At 33.6% G+C, this 23,316-nt stretch overlaps 1 protein-coding gene across 1 annotated transcript in view; it reads left to right on the forward strand.

Moving 5' to 3' along the window:
* LOC118186971 (pancreatic lipase-related protein 2-like) overlaps window positions 1-18,804 on the forward strand; it is a 91,165-nt gene extending 72,361 nt beyond the window's left edge. Inside the window, exons 5-10 of the mRNA XM_035357136.2 lie at window positions 919-1,035; window positions 2,428-2,541; window positions 6,165-6,425; window positions 10,415-10,544; window positions 11,315-11,512; window positions 14,667-18,804. Of these exons, the coding sequence (XP_035213027.1) occupies window positions 919-1,035; window positions 2,428-2,541; window positions 6,165-6,425; window positions 10,415-10,544; window positions 11,315-11,512; window positions 14,667-14,766 (920 nt within the window). The 3' untranslated portion in view covers window positions 14,767-18,804. The remainder of the gene's footprint in view (window positions 1-918; window positions 1,036-2,427; window positions 2,542-6,164; window positions 6,426-10,414; window positions 10,545-11,314; window positions 11,513-14,666) is intronic.
* Window positions 18,805-23,316: the final 4,512 nt, after the last annotated feature.

Consider the following 23,316-nt stretch of genomic DNA (forward strand, 5'->3'; position numbering starts at 1 on the left):
AGGTCCTTTTGGTCTAACTCAAAAGGTAATGACTAACTTGAAATTAAATGAACTTAAATTTAGCCTAGCGGCCTCACAACTTAATTACCGCGCGGGCTGTCTCTGATTCGTAAACGTAGACATAAACAAGCCTAATGCCAAGAATAGCTCAACACCACAGAAGTTTAATCGCTAGGAAATCGAAGATAGCAATGTGTCCTCCAGTCAAAATGTGTTCTTAATTCCCTTCTAAAAGCTTCCCTTAAATGCTAACTTCTTTCTACCTCATTTGAATACACACGAGCTAGATCGTTTACATTCTGGCAAGGAAGTATGAGTTGAAAGCAAGAGTGATAGAAAAGGTTGATTAAAAATAAATTAACTGTTAAGTAAATTAAATAGATTCCCACAACCGTTTATCGCTGAATGAAATGGATAGTCGACATCAATACCTTGGTCAAATACTTATGAAGTTATTCGCCCATTATAAAGGGTTCCTTTCATCACCTCTCTGGCGAAATTTCAACGTGAAATTCTGATGCTATGTCATCTGAATAAGTTTAATATAACAAACTAAATATAGCACATTTGACTAAATACATTTTAGCTTTAGTATTAGTTTTCTAAAATCTTTCAGCTTTAACAGCATGAATAAATATTTATGTTTGCGTTAGTAAATGAAGCTCTAAAGGGATAAAATAATTATATAAAAATTTGAAATAATTATTTTTCGTTTTTTTTTCTGAAATTGAGGCATAGTTACAAAATTCTGTCCTTTAGAATAAAATCTTTTGCGGCGGTCTTCGACCCCATTGTACATAACATAGCCAAAACTCCCTTCGTATGGACAAAGGCTTAATAGAGATAAATCAAATCAGAAAATCAAATCCAAGTAACTAGTGGTTATTATTCTGATTAATTTTGGCAATTTTCATTTAGGACTCGATCCGGCTGGACCTTTCTTTCGCAATGTTCCGGACAAGGTGCGGTTAGATCCAAGTGATGCTGTTTTTGTTGACGTCATCCACTCCGATCCGGGAGTGTCTGTCTTTCAAGGTAAGATATAAACATTATTAAAGAAAAGCAGAAATGGCGGATTAAAGTAATTTGTTCACAACTTATTATTTGTTGCCAAAAATCTTTTGTGCTTAAATGTTATTTCATAATGATAATAAACAGTATAATGTAATCGCTTACTTTGAATAAATTAAGTTAAATCTAATATCTATATATATATGTAAGAAAAATAATATGAAAACGATTAAATTAACAGCGTAGATTAATTTCCCTTCTCTATTCTAAAAATAGCAACATCTATTTGCACTGCGTCATTTCGAGAAAAATCTATGTCATATGACTCTTACATAATTCTGGTGATGCAAATTGAACTAAAACTCAACCAGCCAATGGGAATTTTACAGCAATATTAACTGTCCAATCAAAATGCTTTGAAAACCAAAATTAACTCAGTCTGACTTGAGATTTCATCCTGATCATTACGCACTTGCTCTCCAGGCTTTGGCCTAGCTAAACTGCTGTCTGTCTGCTGCTGCTTTCTTGCTACAAAGTTACAATAAATGCAAGCCTTTTGGAATAGTCACATTTAATCTGCCGACTTCTGTGTAGCCGCAACAAGTTGCAGAACATGAAACTGAAGATTTAATCTGCATTCGCCCGCAATTTCCTGGTCATTGCTTCCTGCTCCTGAATATATTACATATATATAATCTGTAATCTTATACTGAAAATATTTAAAAAAATAATTACGTATATTCTTCTATATTTGTCTGACTACCTGTAAAGGAACTGTTGATGAGCTTCTAAAAAGACAAAGCAAAATTCCAAGTTACTACTGAACTACTTTAAATAGGACAATCTCTGATTACTATATTTGAATATGAATCCCAATTTAAATAATCGCAAGTGGCGGCGGTTAGTTATACGCACAAATGGTATTTCCTGTTTCATCTAAAATTCAGTAAAAAGTTTATTTTGCTTTACAATCAGATTTTCCAATGTTTCGTAAACATTTAACGTTAACTTAATGCAAATTCGTAAACTTACAGGACAATGCCTTGCGTGAAACTAATAATCTAATCTCTGCGTTGGGCATTGATTAATTCCCCTTGATTGCCTTTAAAACTATATACATCATGCTTCAAAAATAAGGGTACCAACTTTAAGAGAAGGCAGAAATAGAGTGCTTTTATATAGAATGTATGGTTTAAAATAAAAGATAAAGGCCTCAAAAGACGCTTCTCGTAAGACAGCGGCAGTTCCGACAGCATGAAAGCTCCATTCTTCTCACACATTCACATGTAATAGTGTATTTAAGATTCAGTGCACATGTGTAGATAAGTATGAATAGACAACACGTCCAGATTCACATGTTACTGTATCTTACATTTTGTTATTCTGTTTCATATCCGACTCTGTTTATTTTTCTAGGATTTGGCACACATGAAGACGATGGAGATCTTGATTTCTATCCTGGCGGTGGAGATCCTCCTGGGTGTGAAAAGACAATAATACGGTCTTTCAAAGAAGATATCCCAACTGAAGGTTCGCAGTTTAATGCTTTTAATTGATGTGCACAAAGTGGTTATTTAAAAGCAACTCTGAAGCTACTCAAGAATAATTAATTTATTAAAAATAGACAAGGGCAAAATTACTTCCTCTCTGAAATATTTATATATAGTCTTATCATGAAGTGATGACAGCTGAAAAGCACTTAAAGGATTGTTATTTAAAATCTTCATCACAGCTGTTTCGATGGCGGATACATCATATAACCTATTTCAAATAAAACAATTGATTTTAGGAACAAGTCATAACATACAGCTAAGCAATCACATACAGCTAACATACAGCAACCTAATTTGAAAAACATTCTTGCTTTTCAAATAATTACATAACATTTAATTTTAATTATATAAAAAACATTCTTATGTTTTTATGTAATTAGGTTGTGATAGGAAATCCCTTTTATTCAAGCTAAGAAATACATTCCATTTTTATCCATATCTTTCCGAATAATAATAACCCTCTCATGAAAGAGATCACTCTGAAAAATCAGCTGCAGTCTTCTTGATAGTCTGGTTTCACGATGATGACTGTAAAAAAAAGAGACCTATAAATGCAACATGTTAACCACCTACTTGATAGCAGAATTGAACACATTATTATAATATAATTATAATTATTAAAAATATAGAAAGTATAATGTTATTCTTATATTTAAGAGAATTTAAAAAAATAGAAAAGATCTTTTTTAAATATCTTTCATAAATACATAATCAATTCTCGTAGCCTAACGCATAAGTTATCAGTTTACTATATGGGGAATTGCAACTTCGAATCCCTTGCTGCTTCACCTTACACTAATGTGCTTTTGGTATCTTGAAAAGTGTTTTTTCTGAGCACAAAACCACCACTATTGATGGACTCAGTAAAGCATCGGAAGAGAAATGGAAATCATAACCGTTGGAAAGTTTATGAAAAGCAATTCTATGACGGAAATCACTATGCAGACTTATAATCCAGAAAAAAAGGATATTAGATCGAGCATTTAAAAAAGTACTGTGTAGATTTTTAGACATTAATAATTGTTCTAAAACTGTACACCGTCTATATTTTCTTTTAATGTTAATTAGAATAATCGCTCAGTACAGAATTTCATTTAGCACCAACATATTTTCTCATGCGAGCATCAATAATCTGTTTCGGAATAGTCCTGATATAGTTCCCTATCAAATTGCAATTATCCATGGCTGATAAGTTTCAATGCAGATAAACCGGGATGAAACTGATGCACTTCTCTACTTAGCCGTTTCTGAGAATTCCTTTCACATTACTAATAACAGCAGAATTCCTTCTGAAAATCAGAGAAAACTTCCAAAATATTAAGTTAACACTTAATTTAGTTCAGTGTCCGCCTTTTGTCCCTAAAGCAAATAATTATGCCATCTTGACTCAGGAAGGAAAGGTAGTTAACACTAAATAAACCACTTGAACAAGTTCAAGGAATGTAGAAATTTGCAGCCAGCGTCTGCTTCGCCTACGCAGCTATCGATGAAAGATGCTTAACGAAACGAGGCTTTTGGGGGTCCAGCATTCGATCCGGTTACGGCCCATTGGTCCTTCGACCACCAAATCAAGGCCATCTTGATGGAAGGCGAAGGCCTTGCCCAAATGGCCTTCACCTTCTATACTGTTGCGGCCTTTGCTTGTCCTTCTCTATTGTCACTTTTCCGTTGAAACGGGAATTTCCTCTGGCATCGGCCAGGTATATGGGGTCCGTTCGGCTGTTCGGACCCTGCTTTCAACTGTCAACAACTGTTCCCGTCCATCACTGCATGGGTTTTTAGTTGACTGTCCATTCTGTACTCCTCTCTTCTCCTACCGGAGTGTTTAGTTATTGTTGTCTCACAGTAAGGAAAATTTTTCTTTACTCTAAAAGGCAAACCACTTCTTCTAGAAGGTTTCGAATTTTTTACATAGAAGGTATTTTAGCTAATATTTTGAACTTCTAAAAAATGGAAGTCAGATGAAAGAGCTTTAGTCCAACATTCTAGAATATTCTGTGCCCTTTTATTCTTTGATATGTTCAGGGAAAATAGTACTTTAGGTTTAAATTTGATTATTTAAATTCCAAACAGTTAACATTATTATTATTTGCTTTACATATTTACATAAATGGTAAGACCGCTCAAAATTGTCAGTTCTAAATGGATAGGATTTTGCAAATGGATTGTCTGTAAGAGCATTCGAGGTTTTTCCAATGTAATAAAAATACGATCCACTGTCCCATTGAAAATTATCCACAATGCACTCTCTTGTTAAACAGTAAAACCTAATGAGCTATCTTGAATTAAAATAAATACTAAAGAAAAATAATAATACAAATTCTTTTATGGGATGTGACAGTAAAATAATATTAATAAATAATAAAATAGATTCATTTAATAATTTTATTGGTGCGAATTCTTAGAATAAAATATTAAATGTATAACAATTAACTTGAAAGCGTATTTGACGGCTAAATGTTGTCTAATTATTACCCTGACTACAATAAATTTACACAAATGAAAATTTAAAATTCAACTGATTTCATTTGCGCAATCCTGGTGGATTATATCTAAACCGAAAATTTGCAAAGCAAATTGTCGATTACTTATCGACCTTAACTTTCTGAAACTTATCTAACTCTTTAGAAGGAAATTTATAATTATCAAAATCAAATTCTGTAGAACAAGACATTTCTCTACAGGGTGTTTCTGAATTCTACCGACGAATTAAGAAGGGTGATAGTAGGCATTAAAAGGTTTAAACATTGTCATAGAACATTAGGTCGCAGACCAGGTTTAGTGCGAGAAAATTGCAAAAATAGTTATAAAGGGTGTGATGTCGAATAAAACAAAGGAGGCAATAATAAGTAGAAAAACATTTATTCGAAATGAAGTAGGATTACAATGCATCACAGTTTAAAGTTAGAAAGAAGAAGACGAGAAGTTGTGTCCGTGAAGGACAGAGGACAGACGACACTGATGGACGAAAGATTGCCAAACATGTTCAAACATACCCGTTGTGCTGGCGATGTCTTTTGAAACGGCGACGATCCGTGCTGTCTGATCCTTCAGTGTATCCACAGGTGTCTGATATAAAAGGTCACTACTCGACCGTTAGTGCTTCTAATCCTTGCATTCGTTAGGTCACTCTCTTCATCTGGCTCACTGTCCTCTTGACGTCTTGCGATTTTCACCCTCTAAATGTGGGTCGCCAGACATTCTATGGTAATTTTTCGCTATGAATTTGTCTGTCGAATTTGGAAACACCCTGCAGAAGAGTCGCTTATCAGGATCAGACAGCAGTTAAAATCGAAGTATCCTCAAACGAGTGCCAATAGTTTGAAACAGAATCAGCTCTAATACTTACAAACAGCAAATCAGCTAGTTGCTCAACAATATATAAACTGCAGTTAATTCTAACTAAATTTTAAATTCTCTTACCCTTGCTTGCACTAACGTCTGAGCTAGACGATCAGATTAAATATATAAGAATCAGATTAAAGATAGAACACTCTTAATATTAAGTCTGGTTAATATTAACTGTGCAAGTTAAAACAAATGGTGCAACTACATGGTTTTGGTCTAAATGAAGTATAAAATTATTTCTTTTTTTAACAGCACTTGGCAACCTGATTGCTTGCCAGCACTTTCGAGCTTTCGATTTCTTCATATACTCCTTCAACCAAAATGGATGTTTATTCGTTGGAGTTGAATGTCCCTCCTGGGCAGAATTCCTGAAAGGTCAGTGCGACTGTGGTCCTCATGGAGAAAAATGTGCTATCATGGGTATTTTTGCTCCCACATACACATTTCTAGATGGAAAGCATTACAGTGACAGGAGATTCTACTTGAAGGTTGGTCCTGAAAGGCCGTTCTGTGGTTAGTAATGGTAACCTTTCTTTAAATCTACCTCTTTAGAAGGAAATTTATAAAAAACAAAAACATTTTTATTGTTAAAGGAAAGAATTTTTAGGAAACATTATTATGATTGTTTTTTTACTTGCTCAATCAAATGAAATCTGTGAAAAATCAAAGTGCTGCTAGAGCAATTTTCTTATATAACTTAAGTACAATGTTACAGGCTCCAAACTTCGTTAGGTATTATTCTTTAATGAGTATTTTTTTAATTTAAAATAAATTATCTTTAATTTTTATACAGTTTTGGCCTTATAAGGAACTGCAAAAGCTTCGTAGAAAAAGAGATTTGGTTTATCAGGTTCTCATTGATAAACACAAATTTTCAATTCTGATTTACTCAGATCTTTTTAACCATAATCGAGTATAACCGCAATCATTTATACCAGGCTCAGTTTAATAAACATAATCCAGAATTCTGTAGGCTGTAACATGGTACACGGATAATTAAGGTAGCTTATTTGTCACAATATGCATTTTTAATATTCCTTAGGTGACCATTCAACATATTGGTCAATATCTCTTACATAAAATTCAAACAAATTCGTAATAGTCATATAAAATTTAACCTGACTTCGGATTTAGTGGGAGTTCTTTCATAATGATCATACATTCACTCCTACACATTAAGCGGAGAAGATGAGTGACATGAGCACCATTCGGGGTTCCGGGAAAACTGAAAAAATTAAACGATGCTGAGGATTAACGCAATCTACGCTTCACTCAGAGCAAGAGTACAAAGAGAATTAAATGCACACTCCTTAACATAATCTTATGTATTTAACAACAGCCCTGTCTTCTTCATCACGCTAAACATCAGACCAGAACATCCTCTTTGTTACATATCGTAGATGGACACTCATCGTCCGGATCTTCGCACAATTGTCGTAATCGGAATCTTTATGTCTACTAAGACTGTGCACACATTCCCGTTCTTCTCTTTCATTATTCACTAAATAACAGTCTCGAACATCATTCAAGGTGTGACAAATGCAGTATTTCGCTGTGGCGAATACACGTGGATAGAAACATCGCACCCGAATAGTTGCACAACATAACAGCCGATATTCTAAGTCTGGAATTTTTCTGTTCACTCATTAAATATCAGTCCATCATAGACGGGAACACAGCACAGAGATCGTCGTATCGGTAGCTGAGGCTTTACGTCTTTTTTAAAGACGTGAATTAACACTTTCACGTCCGTTTCATTCATTATACAATAAATGTCACTTTTGAAGGTACAGCAAATAACTATTTAATTCAGTTGATCGTTTGCAACTTAACAATAGTTATCAACCTCTTCTTAAACATAAGTATCAAAAGCGAAATTCCACTGCTCAGTCGATGTTTTAACCTTGCAAATTACTCAGTTTCTAACGACATATTTTATCTCTCTATCAAATCCACATTGCGTATTTTTCATCATTTCTTCTTCGTTTTGCCGAACTCCTTAGAACCTCTCAAATCTTTCTTTTATTCCTTTCGCTCCTCTATTTCTTCCAATTTCTATCAATATCCTCCTCTTCACCTTCTAACCTATTTATCACTTAAAATAATTTCTCACAAACCACACCTCACATCTTCTTACATTGATTGATGCCAGTCATTTAACTATTTTTTCCAAAACAATTGCATACCGCAGCAATTTAAATTACGCACCGAACTTTTCCTCATTTCCTCATTTCGCTGCATGAAAAAGAGATAATTTTTGGTAAAACCTTTTTTGGTACCAAGCTTTTGTAGACAGTATGTTTAGATCTCGTTTCCTCAACAGTCCAAGGGTAATTTAAACTATATAATGGCGCCTTGCTTAATAAAGAGAATATTCCAAAGTTACTGCTTATGTCACTTTCAGTCTTTATGGCTACGTCTGCAGTGTTTATGTTACGCTTAATTATCATTTTCCAAGATGCAATAATTAATGCCCTTTCTTTCCTCGGCTTTCCTTTCGTGCTCACCAGTCGCAGCGTTGTTAGAGTGCATTATGTATGTATTTTTGGCTGTGTGCCAATGCTAGGTTTACACTCAATCGGAATATAATGACTACTGTCGCTGACTACCATACAGAATGACCCGCATTCGAATCCTGGCGAAGGATCCCTTAGAATGTTTGTAAGCCTATAATGACTGTGAGTCAAGGGTGCACTCAAAATATAGGCAAGCCAAAATCCTTTCGAGCGGCTAGTGAAAGGAAAGAGAGGTGGAGATCTTGCGATCGCACTTTGGAGTATTTTTCCTCAGAATTCCATCTCGAGCGGAAGTTTAGAAGTTAGAAAGACCTGGCGATAGCTACCTGGATATTCGCCCTTGCTTTAACCTGTACCTGCTCGTCCTTTCTTCCCTGCTCAAACGGTATAGCGGTATAGTGATTAGTGACGCTGACTGCCATATCAAACCGCCGGGGCTCTAATCTCGGAGAAGGCATGAATATTCGTAGGCGTTATAGTTTGTGCTATAAAAAGAGTGTACTAAAAATACAAATCTAGCCGAAATCCAGTCGAGAGGTTAGTGAAAGGCAAAGTGGAAGTCCTTCGGACCGACCACCGAGGTGTTCTTCCTTGTAATTCTAAAATTGGGTGGCAAGCTTAACAGTTGGCGAGGCCGGGCGATTAATAATATAACTATAGGAGTGCACAAGCATAAGCTTTGCTTCAAACTGTTCCTATACCTGTTATCTCTTTCATGTTCTCCCAATAAGCATTATATTACTATCCACTGTGCAGTGAATTTATGATATATCTAAATCTATAAGCACAATATAATGTATTAAAAACAAATGCATAATTTAAGTATATTCGCAGGTCGCATAAAATTGCTACCCGCAGCAATTTTAATTATCCTGCCGCCATTTTGAGACTGCTGCTATAATGTATGAAAACATTAATTCCTTGTATTAGGGCCGAAAAATGTGGTGAAAGAGACAAATGCAAAAATGCGCTATAATTAAGGTAGAAACGGTTATTGTACTAATGCAAATACATACGTTATGTAAAATAATATGTCAGAAGTCTATAACCACATAATTGTAAAAAAAAAAAAAGAATTTAATATGTTCCTTAATGAATATGAATTTCTGTTAGTGGCTCAGTTTTCAATAAAAAAATTTTAAATAAATGAGAAACTTTTCGTCTGAGTAGAAATTATAAAACATCCATCGTATTTTAATCTTTTTAAATGTCTCGGCTTGTTAGTGCTTAAATTTGGATCCAATCTTGAGTAAACATTATCCGGTGTACAGATGTTTTGCTTTTCCATGAGTTTACAAAATTCTCTATATCCTTTAACTAGCATTTGGTTTATAACAGTTCAGTGAAAGACAAAAAAAAAAAAATATGTATACATTGAAAACTAAGAAATTAGGAATGCATATTACAAATCGAAAAATGTTTCATTGTTCTGTAATCAAAAATGGTGGCAGTTATATTCACAGATATAAAAACTGTATATATTAAATTCATAAACTTGATTACGTATGTAATTGAAATTTATACGTGATTTTTTTAATCTTTAAATTACAAAAATGATGAACAAATTAAAATATATAATTACTAATTCACCAGTCATAACTCTGTATACTTCATTAATGGCAATTATTATTATTCCATGAATAAAAGCATGAAGATTTTATACAGAAGCAAAGAAGTGGTTATGCAGTTTATATTTAAGTTTTTGTAATAATTTCTTAAAATTCAAATGTTATATTTTTATTAAATTATACTGTTCGAAAACTGATTTGTGAAATGCAACTAAATCATACGTATGTGTTTTCCCTCACAAAAAATATTTACAACTATTTACACTTTCGGTAATGATAAATTAATCAATTAATCACTAGTTTTAATTTCATATTCTTAATTATAGCTTATCTTGCTTTGCATTGTATTATTACCATTTCTATTTCTACTCCATTGCATTGTGAATGTTTCTACACTAGACTTTTATTTAATTTTTAGTACACCAGTATCAAATTACAATATATCTCCAAACCCTGAACTATCTCAAGTCTTACGGATTTGAAGCTGCACAAGCAGAAATAACAGTTACAGGAAAATTAGGAAAGTTAAAAGGAAAATTATATCTAGGGTATGTTTCAGTTTTTCCTTTATATGTTCTATCATAATGTGTAAGATTCTGTACTGTGTACTTTTAAGTTACAGTTGAATGTGAAAAATCTTAAGAACTGGTAAGCGAATAATCGCTTGAGTTCGTGCTGAATAACGGCGAAGCTATCAAGGGCCTAAAGTTCGGCCGAGCGTAATAATAGCTTAAGAAAGAGTAGCCTAAAAAGGCGGACGCGTGCTAGCCAGAATCACTGGTTCTCTTTGACGAAGACAGTAGAACTTCGCGGTTAAATACTTCTCTTCAATTTGAATTCAAGCGCGAATCTAAAACTGTGTTCTGGGCGGAAGAAGTAAGTTGAAATTCAGGAAGACAGGAAAGGAACTTTAACTCAAAATTTAACTGTTAGGAAAATTAACATAATCCTTACAAATGCTCTAAATTTTCATGTCGCTTTATGTAATTAAATTCATATTTTCTTGCATATTCAGAAGAATGTTTTAAAGGTGAAACAATTATGTAATTTATTATATATGGAGTGATTATGCCAAATGATGTTTCTGAATGCTGTACTGGCTTTGCAATTCGGAAAAGGAGAAAGAATTTCACAAAATCGTCAGATGTGTTATATAGGCTCTTTGTTTTTAACATTCTTTGTGTTACGTTTAACTGAATCCATTGAATTTAAAATCGCTTGACTATTGCATATTCTGTGTTTCAGTTTTTAAGTTTGCTTGCTTTATGATTTAATAATTTTTTATGTGTTGACGAATAATACCTGGTGTCTTTTTTAGTATCCATCTTACTGAAACAAACCAAGTGAAGAAATTCCTAATGTCTTCAAGTCATCCAGTCGGCGAAATCCTGTCAGCTATTGTAGTTATATCCCAAACCCCAGTTTTGCACACGGAGGGACACTTCTCAAAGGGACATTATGAGAGTGTAACTGATACAGTAGTGGACAAAGTGAAGATAAATTATCTTTTCCCTTTGTTAGTATCATTTTAGTATTACTTATTTCTATCGCTTTACACTTTCTACACAATACTTTATTAAGAACTCAAAGTATTATGTATTTAATATTGATATCTTCTGTGCATAATTATTCTATGAATATTCTTATTTTGCCCATGAATCAAACATGAAAACCTCTTTTCACACTAGAAATGTCTCCGATTAATGTATAAGATGTTAATTATCTCATCGTCCAACGTTTTCCCTGTTAATTTTCTCATAATCCAAAGTTTTAACACTTTTCCACTTACTTATGTTACTGCCCTATGTTGGCAACAATTGTTGAATTATATATTACCCTTCAAAAATGAATTGTTTCTTTTCGCATATTGTAAATGCCTTGTAAGTGCGCTTTTATTTATAAATGGAGTTCCACAAATGTTATATTATCTCGCATGTAAACCTTCCGGTTCAATATATATTTCGTAATTTTATTACCTTGTGAGGTATTTATGTTAACTAACCAGTCATTTTATGTTACGAGCCTTTATTGTCACTTCGTTCTTTCCATTTTCCTGCCAGAATGCAAATTTTAGCTCCCGTGTATTTAAGAAAGCGTTTGAGGTTGTTTTATTCAGAGCTCATTCCGCCTGCTGAAGGCCACGTTAGTAGTTGATATTCTTCGATAGCGTTCCTGTCAACGGCGTTAATGGCAAGGGAAAGCAGGGTTGCCACATTTGGCGAGAAATCGCCTATTTGGCGATATACCATGGACGGATGGAGAACCTTCTGTAACGAATTCTTACCAGTTTAGGCCAGAATGTTCTCAAACACAAGCCGAAAGCTATACAAACCCTGCTGGCCCTCAGTCAGAGTGTGCCTCGTCTAGCGAGTTGACAGCCGAGCAGCGAGTTCTGAGTTGGTCGTCGAGTGCATCGAAGAGTCTCTTAGTGTATCGCGGTTAGTGCATCGTCGAGAGAGTGTGTTAAGCTCCGGAAACGACTGAACCGAAGAGTCGGGAGCTGTGCTCTGTGTGTCGTCGAGAACATCGCGAATTGTAGCGTGGAGAGTCTAGAGAGTAAGTGGAGTTCCGAGAACGATCGAACCGAGTCGGGAGCTGTACTCTGGTGCTTTGCAGTGAAGCTGTTGTCTCTACCGTTATAGCCTGATAACCTGAAGGTTGTGTCGCTGATTGTTCCAGCGAGTGTATAGTAGATCTTCGACGAGTGTAAAACGTGTTTTGGAGCTGTCCTGACAATACTGACCGATAAAGTGTGTTTCGATATTCCATCAAGTGCTGTCGTCGTTATTCACTCCAAATCCACGCGAACCCTGTACGAACGTGAAGGAAGAAATAACACAACTGGTGTCAGGAAAGAAAAAAAACACAACAATATCCATGCGTAACCTTTGGCTAATTAAGACTTAGTTTTAATTTACAATTCTACTTTTCGAGTGCACTCCATAACTGTTGGCTGGTTTGTAAGCACCGGCAGTACCTTCTGTTCACCTAAATTGAGATGTTAATAAAATTATCCTTTACACAATTTTAGTACGTTATGTTTGCTTATCTAGACATAGCGAATAATCGCTTAGCTGTACATCGGAGCCTTGACATGGTGTATGCTACCAGAACAAGTGAGACCCTACCACCTTAATTCATATTGTGACGACAAGTATGCTCTTTACTGACTGTAAATGTGTAATATACGTATTTCTGCTAAGGGAGCAAATTAGTCGATTTGAAAAATAAGTTTGATAATCCCCTTAAATTCATGGGAAATAAATTTATCTGCTTAAACAACTTTACCCTTATTGTACTGATGTGAATAAATTGAAACTTCTGGAAATTTCTATATGACAATAATATGGTTAGATAGCGTACTTTAATGTTTGAGCAACATTATTATTGCTGGGAATGAAAACCAAGTTAGGTTACCTATCGAACCGTACAGAGAACGTTTCAAACATGATTGGTACGACTAAATATCACTTTAACGATTGTAATTCAAGAAATTAATCAAGTAACATAAACGCCGTAATGATTTTAGTCGTGTAGTATCTTTTAATAAAATTTTCGAAATTCAATTTTTCTATGTTCATCGTAAGAAAATTCTATCAATAAGACAACTGCTTCTCATACACTTCCCATAATTAATCGAAAACTTTTATCCACTTACGATCAGGCCCACCAACGGCCGAGCGGTAAAGTCGCTGAACACTGGTACCTCGGTCCGAGGTTCGAATCCCGCGAACGGGCTGGCTGCATGGGCGTTTTCGTGGTTTTCCCCATGTGTAACGTGTATACGAGCCAGTTTCCCTTAGAAAGTCCTCCACGAAGGCATCCTTCCTCTTAGGCAGATAGCCCTCGAGGCGTTTCCATAATCACACACACACCCACTTACGATCAAAATTAATCGATATATCATTACTTAAAAGCTTAACGGAAGAAATATAAGTGTTATAAAAGATATTTAAGCACATTTTATTTTCAAATGAATGTTTCTCAAATATAGACTTTTTGCTGGAAAAAGATTATATTTTCGCAGGATGCTATTTTTTAAATTATTTATTATATTAAATTAAATTTCGTTAGTTTATTATTTTTTCCCCTTGCAATGAAAGTAGTTTCAGTTATCTAATTTCAACAAATTTTTAATCCAGGTTTGATGGACCATGGACCTGTTTTTTCCTCCTTAAAGATCTTTCTAGGAGAATATTATTTATTAACTGAAATTTTCTAGTAAAAGGCGCGTACAGAAATTTCACTTTTGTATGTTTTTACTAAAATGTGATCCGTGATCAAAATCGTCATATTCAGGAAAAAACTGGTCCATAATATTCGAAATTTGTATTAAACATTTGTTGAAATTACTTTACTGAAACTATTTTCATCGCAAGGAAAAAATATTAACAAATTAACATAATTTAATTTCATTTGATTCAGTCCTTATACTTGAAAAATGAGTCTAAGTAATTTTTAACGCAATGTTTTTAAACACTTTGTACAAAAAGTTGAAAATGGCGAGTATGCTCGAAATATTAAAAATGACATGTCTTATAGAGCATATTATTTGTATATTATATTATTTGTTGTCCATAATGCCACATCAATAAATATCTCAAGGTTGCATTATAAAATTTAATTTATTTGAAGAAATTTGAGTCAAGATTTTTTTTTTCAAATTTCAGGCCAAAGGAATATACAACTTCCGTTCTCTGCAGGACTTCAGAGCATCCCCATAACAGTGCTGGAAGAAAGTTTGAGCTCTCGGCTGAATTTTGTTATTAGATTCACAACCATTGCAAGAACTGAAACTACTTGTTAAGCAACAAAGCAGGCTAGTGGTTAAACCATATTTATGGCCAGAATAATAATTGTCTGCCTCTTACCAAAATGGATACATGTCGGTTAATTTAAATGTTTTTCTTTCATGAATGTAATGTGAACATGAACAAAAGAAAGTTGACTACTATGTAAAAACATGCATTATCTTCAAAAGAAGTGAACCATTATCCCAAGCAAACAAAAAATTGGGATATTAGTGATCATGGCTTTCCTGACGTAGAATATGTAGGTGCCATTTCCTCTAGAATGAAGTTAAGCCAATGGAATAAACTGAACACTGTAAGCTTGCTCTTACGAAACACTGCAAGCATATGTTTTACATGCATTAAATTATGGTTGCTGTTATATAAGCTTAGTTATATATAATATTTTAGACTAATCTTGTGTGCATTTTTAGTTCTTTGTCCAAAGTAAAAGAAGCACTGTAATCTCGAAAAATTTTGGGCATCACATTTCAACTAAAATATCCTTTTCGACCGCTCTCGAATCCATATGAACGTGTTTTTTTTTTTTTTTTTTTTTTTTTTTTTTTGCTTGACATCAGTACGTACAGATATGATAAAGGATTTTTTTTCTTTTCGAAACGGTTTGTAAGATGGGATCAAAATTGATTCAGAAGGAATTTTTTTTCGTGACATCTGTGCGTACGTACGTTCGTATCTTGCGTAACTCAAGAATGATTAGCCGTAGTACGCTGAAATTTTGTATTTGGGACTGCTGTAACTTCATTTGTGTACGTGCCTTTTTTATTGCAATCAGACACACCAAACTTGTATATATACATCCACCCTCTTACTCGGGTTGGTAAGCTCTGTTTATATATATATATATATATATATATATTGGTAAATTGTGCATTTTTTGCTTGAAAAGTGATTGAATTATGTTGTTCTTATGTTCTGGTTAAGGTTTTTATCTTTAGTTGATTTGCATGCGATAGTTGTAGAACTATCAACAATTTTAAAATGTAAGGGGCAGTAAACCTAATGTAACGGCTATTTGCTCACATTTGAAACGCTTAAAAGCATAGTAAATTCGGTATGTTGGTGCGCTAACTTCAATGTCCTTTTGCTCAGTGGGACTGAAAGTTAAATTTAAATTTTTGTGCACCGAAAATTTTTCTTGTCTCACCATTTGCTGAATTGTTTGTTTTTGTGTCGAAAATACAATTTGAATTACAAAACTTTTTAAAGTGTTTTTAACCATATTTGATATTTTAGTTCTTTTTTTCTGGGGGGTACTTACAGTTTTTAATGAAGATGTTTTGGGGTTTTACATATTTTTGTCTCGACGTTAAGTGAGAACTGAATTTATTGAATGAGATATTCATCTCAAATGAAATTTTAGGAAATAAGTGTAAATGAAACGCAACAGAATATTTGTATAATTTAATAGGCCATTCAAGGAAGTCGTGTGGTGTCTACATCAGATTTTTAAAAGATAAAATCATACAAAATAATTCATGCTTTTAAAATTGCAACTGTTTGTGACTAATGTTATGTCCCATACGAACATGCAACCAGGAGTTGGATAGTCAAATTTGTTATTTAGTTTCTTTCAGAAGGGAAGCCTAGAAACAGCGTCGTGAATAATAAAAGCCAAAAGCACGATATTCCAGCGAGATATTTTATGTACTGGAATGATTTCTATTCTAAGGACATTAATGCTAAATTTTTCCCCTTTTAACTAACATTTAGCGTGAATCGGTTACAAAGGAACTGCGATGTATCTAATATATAGTTGTGTACAGTTCTAAATTGAGCTTGGAACGTCATTAAGCACGATGAGCTTTCAAAGAGCGTTAAATAAATACTGAGAATTCGATCCCAGGCGAATGGGCTGTTACATGATTGAGTTTGTGGTTTTCCCCACTGCTTAACGTGAATACGAGCAAGTTTCCCTTACAAATTTCTCAGTTGAGGCAGATAACCTTTGTGCGCCTTGCCATATTTCAACAAAATAACCTAACTGTTGTTCTGGAAATGTTGCATTCTAGGCATAACGCTCATCCATGCAGAAGTGAGGTGGTACTCTATCGTTTTGAGATCGCATATATGTTTTTAAGTATACTGAAACAGAATTCACTAGTTCTGACAAAACATTTTGTGAAATCACTCGATACGTTCTTCCATCAAGTTGCCCTTACAAAAGGTAATGACCAATTAAATAATCATAGGCATCTACAACTCAAGTATGCTTCAGAAATGCTAACTGGTACTATGTGGATACGTAGCGTATGGTATATGGATGTTTTCTGATATGAGATTCTGTGGTATGGGAATTACTGGTTACCCTCACATGAGAATTTTAGTAATTAATAATTTCCTCACGGGCATTTTGACGCAGATCTAGGCATATGCATCAAACTCTGGCTGCGCTGCAATCTGCTAAAACAGCCAGCAGGCAGAATCGATAGGAAGCTGATAATATGCATGTGTCAAGGCTTTCCCCTTTGTGCCTCAGAAGGATGTAATTGTTCGTCACATAATTAACCCGCATCGTATATTGGGCACACTTACAAAATAGGAGATTTCTTGAGTGCTATGTTGGGGACGATCTCCAATCCTACGCAAAGTATTCTCTGTAAAATGGGATTTCTCTGACGACTTGAACGCCTTACGGACTGCTATAACCTGATAAAAAAGTGAAAAGTGGAAAGTTCTCCATTGTTGTCACTAAGGCTTCCTTTGCAATTCCGTTTCTAGTTCGATCCATGCAGTATTTACTCACCTTCTCTTGATTCGTAAAATAACACATCATCAGACCAGAGACTGCATGTTTTCACTTGAAAGTACCCTCTATGATCTCACCGCTTCAGTTATGCTCATGTGTTATTAGTACGATGAAATGTGTTTTTAGGTGTTTTCTATCACCCCTTAAAATTTTGCATTACCCCGTAAAGCTCAGAGTTCTCAAAGCTGAAGTATCTCTACTGAGAGTTCCTAGAAGGACAAACTAGAGCCAAATGCCTCAAACTTGACATGTATGCAGTTCAGGCAATGGAAAAAGAAGACGTTTAACAACAGCAATAGTTCAAAACTGTTGCGAAAATATCACTTGCATTATTGAGCTATTAAATTCTAATTTATAACTTGTATCATTATCAGTTCAGAAACAGGCTGATTCATTTATTTCTTTCGTTTCATCAATCCACCCCCTGACAACGATGCTGTGAAGGAAACAAATAACTTTTCTTCTTTTATTGAGTAAATAAGTAAGCAATAATCGCAGACTAAGACATAGTAAGCAATATAATGAGCTATAGTAAGCAATATAGTGTATTTATGCTGTACCAACAAAGTATGCAAAACGTTTCAAATAACTTCGAAAGATGTCAGAAGCACTGGCAAATATATTTGTTGCCAATACATTTGGATAATGCTTAATTCTAAACAACAGCATTATCGACTTAACATTTTTCAAGACTTCTTAGTCTTAAATTCCTAATATGTCTACATCTATCAGCCAAACTATAAAATGTTAAATGAAAGTTCGTCTCCAACTTGGATTTCACAACTAAGGGTCATTTTGCAGTTGCCTTTTATTGATATAGGGAATTAAAGAAAACGGTTAATACACTGACCGGGTTATTCAAAGAATCCTTATTCCACTTCGAGCAGCCCACAATGACAATTTCAGAATTTTCTTCGCTTAAACTCTTACCATTTAGCATCATATTAAACAATATTAGATAACATATGGGTTCTAACAGGCAATAATTTACTTTGTAAAACCAGTATCTAAACTTCTAATATTATATACAAACAGCATAGTATTACAGATATTTTTATGATCCTCTTCGTTAAATACATTTATTTTTCTCTAGCTCATTTTGTTGTAAGGTGTAGAACACATTTGACATCTAAAGTGTATATATATATATGTAACTAATTGTTTATGTGTTTACAGATATAATTTCTAGTCAACAGACAAGCTATATTTTGCGGAAAGCAAAATTTATACACCATCTTGCAGCTGATTGGGATGTTTATCTTTTAAACCGCTGTATAATTAAACGTCGCTTATAAATATAATTGCAATGTTTACATGCTTCAGGTATCTTACGCATTTACTTTAAAAATGCATAATTCCAGTCAATGACTTGAGGATAACTTTTACGAATATTCATTTTTGATTTAACCATTCCAGTTCAACAGTTTGTTATTAGTTAGAAGTGAATTTAAAGGTTTGAATATCCAAACAATATTTCCGTTTCTTTCATCTCTAGACGTTTATTCAAGTATATATGTTATGTTATTTTCAAATTATTTTGCCCGAACACTTACAAAATGCTTCATTAAAATCGAATAAAAAGGAACAAAATTCAAAAGAAGTTGTTACATGTTCTAAATTTTTCAATTTTTCTAAATTTCTCATTTTCATTCTAAATTTGCTTTATTGTAAGTGATATTTCTCCAACTTAGTATACTTCTATATGTAACATATTTTATTTATTCTTACTGTACAGTATGCCAAATTATCTGTATTATTAAACTTTGTATGAAAGTTTTACTTCATATTTATTGTGATAACTATTTTGGTACGAATTTAGTTTACATAGAAATATATGTATACACATTTTTTAATAATTAAAGCAATTTTTTGTCTTTGTTTCAATGAGTCTTCAGAAATGCATTCTTCAGAAAGTTATTCGATTCAAAGAAATAATTTTATGTATTTTAACATAATTTTTATGCTACATTTTTAATATCTCATTAGGAGCAACCGGGAACAATTTTTAGTATTTCCATAAATGTTCCTTAATATATTCAAATAAAAATATTAATATTTTTCATAAAGACTATTGGAATTGGATTATTATTTAAGTTTATTTGAGAAGCTATATGTAATACAAAATAGAACAAAATAAAAGAAATATTTATTTTCTAACCCTTGCGGTTTTGAATATGCAGGAATCCCGATTTGGATAAAGAGTATTTTCACCTAAAATGGAATATCTAGAAAAAAAAATGCCCCTCTAATTAATGGTTTAGGGCAGTAAAGTGTTGCTTAAAATAACGGCTTACATATTCCATGTAAATGCAATCGAATGAACAGACAATTGCTGAAATATAATATCAATTAAAATACAAATGAATATTTAAATAACTTGGGTTACGTGTGATTCTCGAAATTAATTTTAAAACCATTTGAATAACAAAGAATCAATTGATTGTTAAAAAGTGATATAAAAATCTCACAGACTACCAAATCAAACCAAGCATGCTCTTCTTCAAGTATCAATTCTTTTATATCTTTAATCACGAAAAGAATCTTACGTGGTACTATAATTAGCTAAACTTATACCTATGAGACACCGGTGTTGAAGTAAGACACTTAAGATTGGCAACGATGTGAGTTTTCATTAAATTTTTGTATTCTTAAGTGACATGTTGTTAAGAAGTTTCGAGACTAAATAATTAATTTAAATAATTGCTGATAAAATATTTATAAATATACTTGAAATAGATCACGTTTCTTGTCAAATCTAATGTTTTAGTGATCCGAACTGAAGTCTGAAAGCTTAGGTTTTACATTTTCAAGTTGTCAACTGTTTACTTCAAACTAAGAGCATTGTTAATAATAATGAAAGTTCTTATAAATAAGCGATCACCAATGCGACCATCATTTACCAAATTCCTTTTTTAAACCTTTAGAATTCTCTTCGCTTTTGGAAAAAAAACACTGTTAAATTAGAAGAAATCAAGAGTACATTTTCTTCTTTAAAAACGTTATATTCTAATTTAATAAAAATAGTTCATGAAATATTAAAATTTCTGTTAAAAGATGAAAAAGAAACTCAACAGTATGATGTCGAATTAGAAGTTGTAGAGGTATACAAGTAAAAGTGTGACGACGTACTAATTCAGTTAAAATCTTTAAATGACAATTTTGTTTTGCTACAGACTTCCGTTACATTAAACTCTGAAAAGCCTATGTGGAAACCTGCCAAGGTAGAACTTATGAAATCTGGAAGGGAATTTAAAGACTAGTTTTACTTTTGGAGCCAATTTAGAAGAATCTATGAAGATAATAAAATGGAGTTAGTAGATAAATTTCAGTATCTGATCCAAGGCGCTCTTCCGATCCTAGGGCAAAAGAAATAATATTTAGTTTTCCACCAATGACCGAAATTATATGAAAATAGTCGAAAGCTTGAAACCAACATTTGGACAGGAGTACCTCACCAGAGAATTTTTTGTTCAAGAGCTTTTAGGCTCGACTGTAAAAATGGCACTAGTATAAAATCAATAAAAAACATATTTAACTACGTGGTAAACTGGAATCTCATTTAAGGTCCTCAGAATCAATAGAAATGAATTAGGATAAATATTCTCCAGTGCTTTTTACATTAGTTAACTCGTGCATTCCTGAATATATACTATGCGTCTGGCTGAAAAATTCTCCATTATTTCAAGAAGATAAAATTTGTAGTTGCGAGATTTGAAGGGATACTCAGTTCATTTGTTTTTCATCTGAACGCAGTCAACTGGCGATAAGAAAATATTAAAGTAGAATCAAGTTTATACCTCATAGGTATTAATTATTAATTTCTGTGTTTCTCGTGTTCAAAATTTGAATTATTACCTAATGAGGTATAATAGGAATTATACCTCATTAGGTAATAATTCAAATTTTGAACACGAGAAACACAGAAAGTAGAAAATTATTTTTTATTAGCTGCAAGAAATAAAACCTATCGTGCGTTGATACAGACACTATCAAATCTCCATCAACGAGGGGTGAAAAGAGGGTAAGAGAGGGATTTTGCAGGATCAAGTCTATTTTCAGTTAACTGAGAGAAGGCAGCTTCCTCGCTTCCGCTTCCAGTAGCGATTCTACAATTTCCCACTAGATGAACTGTGCCATCCAGAAAACGACCAACAATTCCTTTCAACAAAAATTCCACAAATCAGGTGGTATAATCCTGCGTAGAATGAAACTAAAGTTAAAACTTCTACTGCCTGAGCAGTTTGACTTTCGGCTCTTTCTACTACTAAACAATTAGTAAGATTTGTTGGGTTTACTGGCGCGGCGCTTTATAATCGTCAAAATGTTGGCTTACTCATGTTGGACGCGGCGACAGCGTCTGGCATGAAGGGTTAATTTACAAATTCATAAACATGAATTTCCATAGAGAAATCATACTTCCAATAACGTCCTTTCTTAAAAATAGAACATTTACAGTTACTATTGGTAATGCACAACGAGATTTACGAAAATTTAGAGCTGGAGTTCCACAGGACTTTGTCTTAGGCCCTATCGTCTACCTTTTCTACGTGATGGAATTTCTCAAACCAGTAAATTATATAAATTATTTTGTGGGTTATTATGGCTATTCATACCGCCTTGGCAGTCAAATCAACAAACGTAAACCATGCAATCCTATGTTTCCAAGATTTAATGCCAATAATTGAATACTGGTGCACAAAGGGGAGAACAGCCATCAATGTCTACAAATATCAGTTTTCAATTATTCGTAAGAACCACGTGAAAATTTTACCTAACAAATCCTTGACTCTTTTTTAGGAAATTATTCCAAAAGTTCGCAAAACCTATGAGACCTTATTATTAATTTAGAAGTCAAACAACAAAAATCAGAGTTATATTTTCAAATTTTCACAGGACTAGTTTCGATGGTTTTACCGAACCATCATCCTCAACTGCAAAAGCGAAAGAAAAAGCCTTATTATTATTTTTAATATCAAATTTAATTGGAAGTATTTCATCGAAAATGTTAAGAATAAAGTAACAAAAGTCATCAGCTATCTTTTTCAAATTATTGGCAATTATTGCAAAATAGACTTAAGAAAGAAACATCTAATTTATATTTCAATTGTGCTTCCAGTCCTTACCTACGCTTCACCGGCTAGGACTATCTTTACCAAAAATGACCTGCTGAAACTTCAACACGTGCGAAGTAAATATCTGCGCATCACTACTGACGCGCACTTCTGCGTGCGCAGTCAGAGGTTGCACGAGGAACTCAATATTGACTCTATTGATAAGTTTCCCAACAACATTAACTGAAATTTCTGCAAAACAGCTATTACTTGCAACCATCTAAAGAATTTTAACTTTTTTCGATACGAAATTCTACAATAGGATAAAAAATTACGGCCTCCTGCTGCACATGGTCTAAGAGATTTAAATTTTCCAACGTAAACTCTACACAATCAACGCTGTATTTCTATATATTGCACATAGTTATTATTCTGACCGAAGTTCTTGTTTGCATTTTGTGTACCTATTTTTATCTCTCCTATGACTTGAATCTCATCTTCCAATCTATTAGGACATTAGTTTGATCTCCCAGACCTGGGAAAAATGTTCTCTCGTCCACATTTATCATTTTTCTCTTCTGGGAATCTCATTAGGGGTATTTTTACGTGAAGAGCGTTTAGGGTAGCATATTTATTGAACCTGGCAGACTGCGAAATTTGCAAAATCACGGCATAATATTACAAATAATTCCAGATGAGGTTTTAGACA

This window comes from Stegodyphus dumicola, chromosome 2 (assembly GCF_044657685.1).
Source record: "Stegodyphus dumicola isolate Sdum_Otavi_A_Nest chromosome 2, ASM4465768v1".
Taxonomy (NCBI): domain Eukaryota; kingdom Metazoa; phylum Arthropoda; class Arachnida; order Araneae; family Eresidae; genus Stegodyphus; species Stegodyphus dumicola.